Source organism: Danio aesculapii, chromosome 6 (genome assembly GCF_903798145.1).
Source record: "Danio aesculapii chromosome 6, fDanAes4.1, whole genome shotgun sequence".
NCBI classification, from domain to species: domain Eukaryota; kingdom Metazoa; phylum Chordata; class Actinopteri; order Cypriniformes; family Danionidae; genus Danio; species Danio aesculapii.
In genome coordinates, this window is record NC_079440.1 from 21,663,429 (window position 1) to 21,665,820 (window position 2,392).

Below are 2,392 nucleotides of genomic sequence, written 5' to 3' on the forward strand. Positions count from 1 at the left end.
GAAAAATAGCTATAGTCATTTATAACAATAGACAAAACACATGATAAAAAAAACTGTATAAACACATTGTGATAAATGGGAAATAAAATGTAAAATGACAAACAATAATCCCTAATATTCCATGACTTGCACCAAAAAAAAAAATACATTTCCTTCACTTTTAATATCTGCAGTACACCTTATAAAATTCCATGATATTGCAGAAATTCCTTGTATGTAAATTTAAGCAGATGTAAATGATGGTTAAAAAAAAAACATGTTCAAAACAAGCTCTGGTTTTCCTCTTTTATTACAGGAATAGGATTTATTTTTACTATTGGACACAAAAACAATCAAAATCTAAATCTAAACAAAATCTAACTATTTACATCTTTAAAAATCTAACACTTGTTTGCTTTAGAGGGGTTTGACAAAAACAATAAGCAGTTCAGACCTGATTGTCACCTTGATTGTGACAAAATAAAGCTTGTGCATTCAACTCAGACCTCGATGTAAAGAAAGATCTCTGTTCCACAATGGCTTCTTGCATTAGTCTGAGGTCTATTGCATCAACACAAGCCAAAGCACGGGCACACAGTAAAACTCCACTTAATTCTGCAATCAGAAGCAACATTAAAAACTGGTTAAAGCAACCAATCTAATAACATTCTAAACAAAATTACACAAAAGCTTCTATATTTAATGCCGACAGCAGCCAGTTTATATAAATGTCTTACCCAAACTCACCATTAGTCCTTTCGATTTCACCAAGAACAAAATACTGAGCTCCAATTATAGGCTGGAAAGGTTCAACAAGTGTTGTCTGTATTGAGACATGGCACTGTGCAGAAGATTGCTGACCAGTCAGAATGGCTTGGCAACCCTCTGGCTTGTAACTTGTAAGTCTAGATGGAAAGATGGACATATTTTATATACATATGCAAACAATGAAGAAAGTCACATAATTAAAGAACACTGACCCAAATGCAACACTAATAATATGATAATAAAACAAAAAGGTACAAAATAAGAAATAAATGAATAAATTAAAAATATTTTTTTTTAATTCTTGCTAATTACATTCTTCTCAAAACAAAGGCTGCTTTCAAATATCATTTCATATTCATAAAAAACATTTATGGTTAAAAGTAGAAATCCATTTAATATGAACATCATATAATTTCATGAATATGAAAACACAAAGAACTAATTAATTAGTCGTAAAGTGATGAAACACAACACACCGTGTCAAAAAGTTAAATTAAACAAATATATATATATATATATATATATATATATATATATATATATATATATATATATATATACAGAGATGTATAGTAACGAAGTAGAACTACTTCACTACTGTACTTGAGTACTAAAAAGCAGTATCTGTACTTTACTGGAGTATTGTTTTTTTTCTCCTACTTCCACTTTTACTTAAGTACATTTTCGATGAGTTTAATACTTTTACTCCGATATTTTTATAAGCTGCATGGTTACTCGTTAATCGGTCTTTGTCAGTCACGTGCGTTTGTTGTGTGTGACGTCACACCCGCGCCATTTTGGTGGTATCGCTTCCCGAGACAACTTGAGAGACACATAATAACGCAAGAGATACATGCCAAAAAAAGGTCAAGCTGGAGAAGTACAAGAACATCGAGAGTACACGGGACCGCAATAAACTAAACAAAGATGCCAGGGATCATCATTTTGATAAACTGTCTTACATTTAGGATATAGATCCGTTTAAATTAATTGCAAACCAACAAGCGCGCTGCTGCCTACCCATTGCTGACATGTCATACTGTATATCATCAATGTCTTAATATACGTTGTTTTAGTTTAAACACCATTAAACCACAGTAAGTATTTTTAATTATTTATTGCAGTTTTTTGTTTTATTTCATTAGTTACATCTAATATTTACATTAACAAACTATTGGAAAGATGTTTGTATCCACAGTATTTTACAAATATGAACAATAAATGTAATGAAAGCAACAGAACAAAACATGTAAATACTATTATGATTTTATTTAGTCAAATACACTGCACAGAAGTGCATACAAGTGCACAGATAACAACAATAAATAAACATTAAATAAAATGAATACACACAAATATTAAGATATGTTGAAGACAAATACAGATATTATGATAAAAGCTGAAAACCTGTAACCATTGACTTCCATTGTATTTGCTGGTTTTCCTACTATGGAGTCAGTGGTTACAGATTTTCCGCCTTCGTCATATCTTTATTAGTGTAAAGAGAAAAAATAACCTCATAAAGGTTTAGAACCCCTTGATGGCATATAAATAGTAAGTCACTTTAAATTTGTGGGTGAAATATCTATTCAGTTCAAACTACTGATTGATCTAATGTTTTACTTTGAGCAAAAGCACTCGTTTC

At 30.7% G+C, this 2,392-nt stretch overlaps 1 protein-coding gene across 1 annotated transcript in view; it reads right to left on the reverse strand.

Annotated features, from left to right (window-relative positions):
* Positions 1-271: 271 nt before the first annotated feature.
* The window catches only part of ten1 (TEN1 subunit of CST complex), a 10,986-nt gene continuing 8,865 nt past the window's right edge, over positions 272-2,392 (reverse strand). The window contains exons 2-3 of the mRNA XM_056459028.1: positions 727-884; positions 272-594 (exon numbers count right to left, since the gene is read on the reverse strand). Of these exons, the coding sequence (XP_056315003.1) occupies positions 428-594; positions 727-884 (325 nt within the window). The 3' untranslated portion in view covers positions 272-427. The remainder of the gene's footprint in view (positions 595-726; positions 885-2,392) is intronic.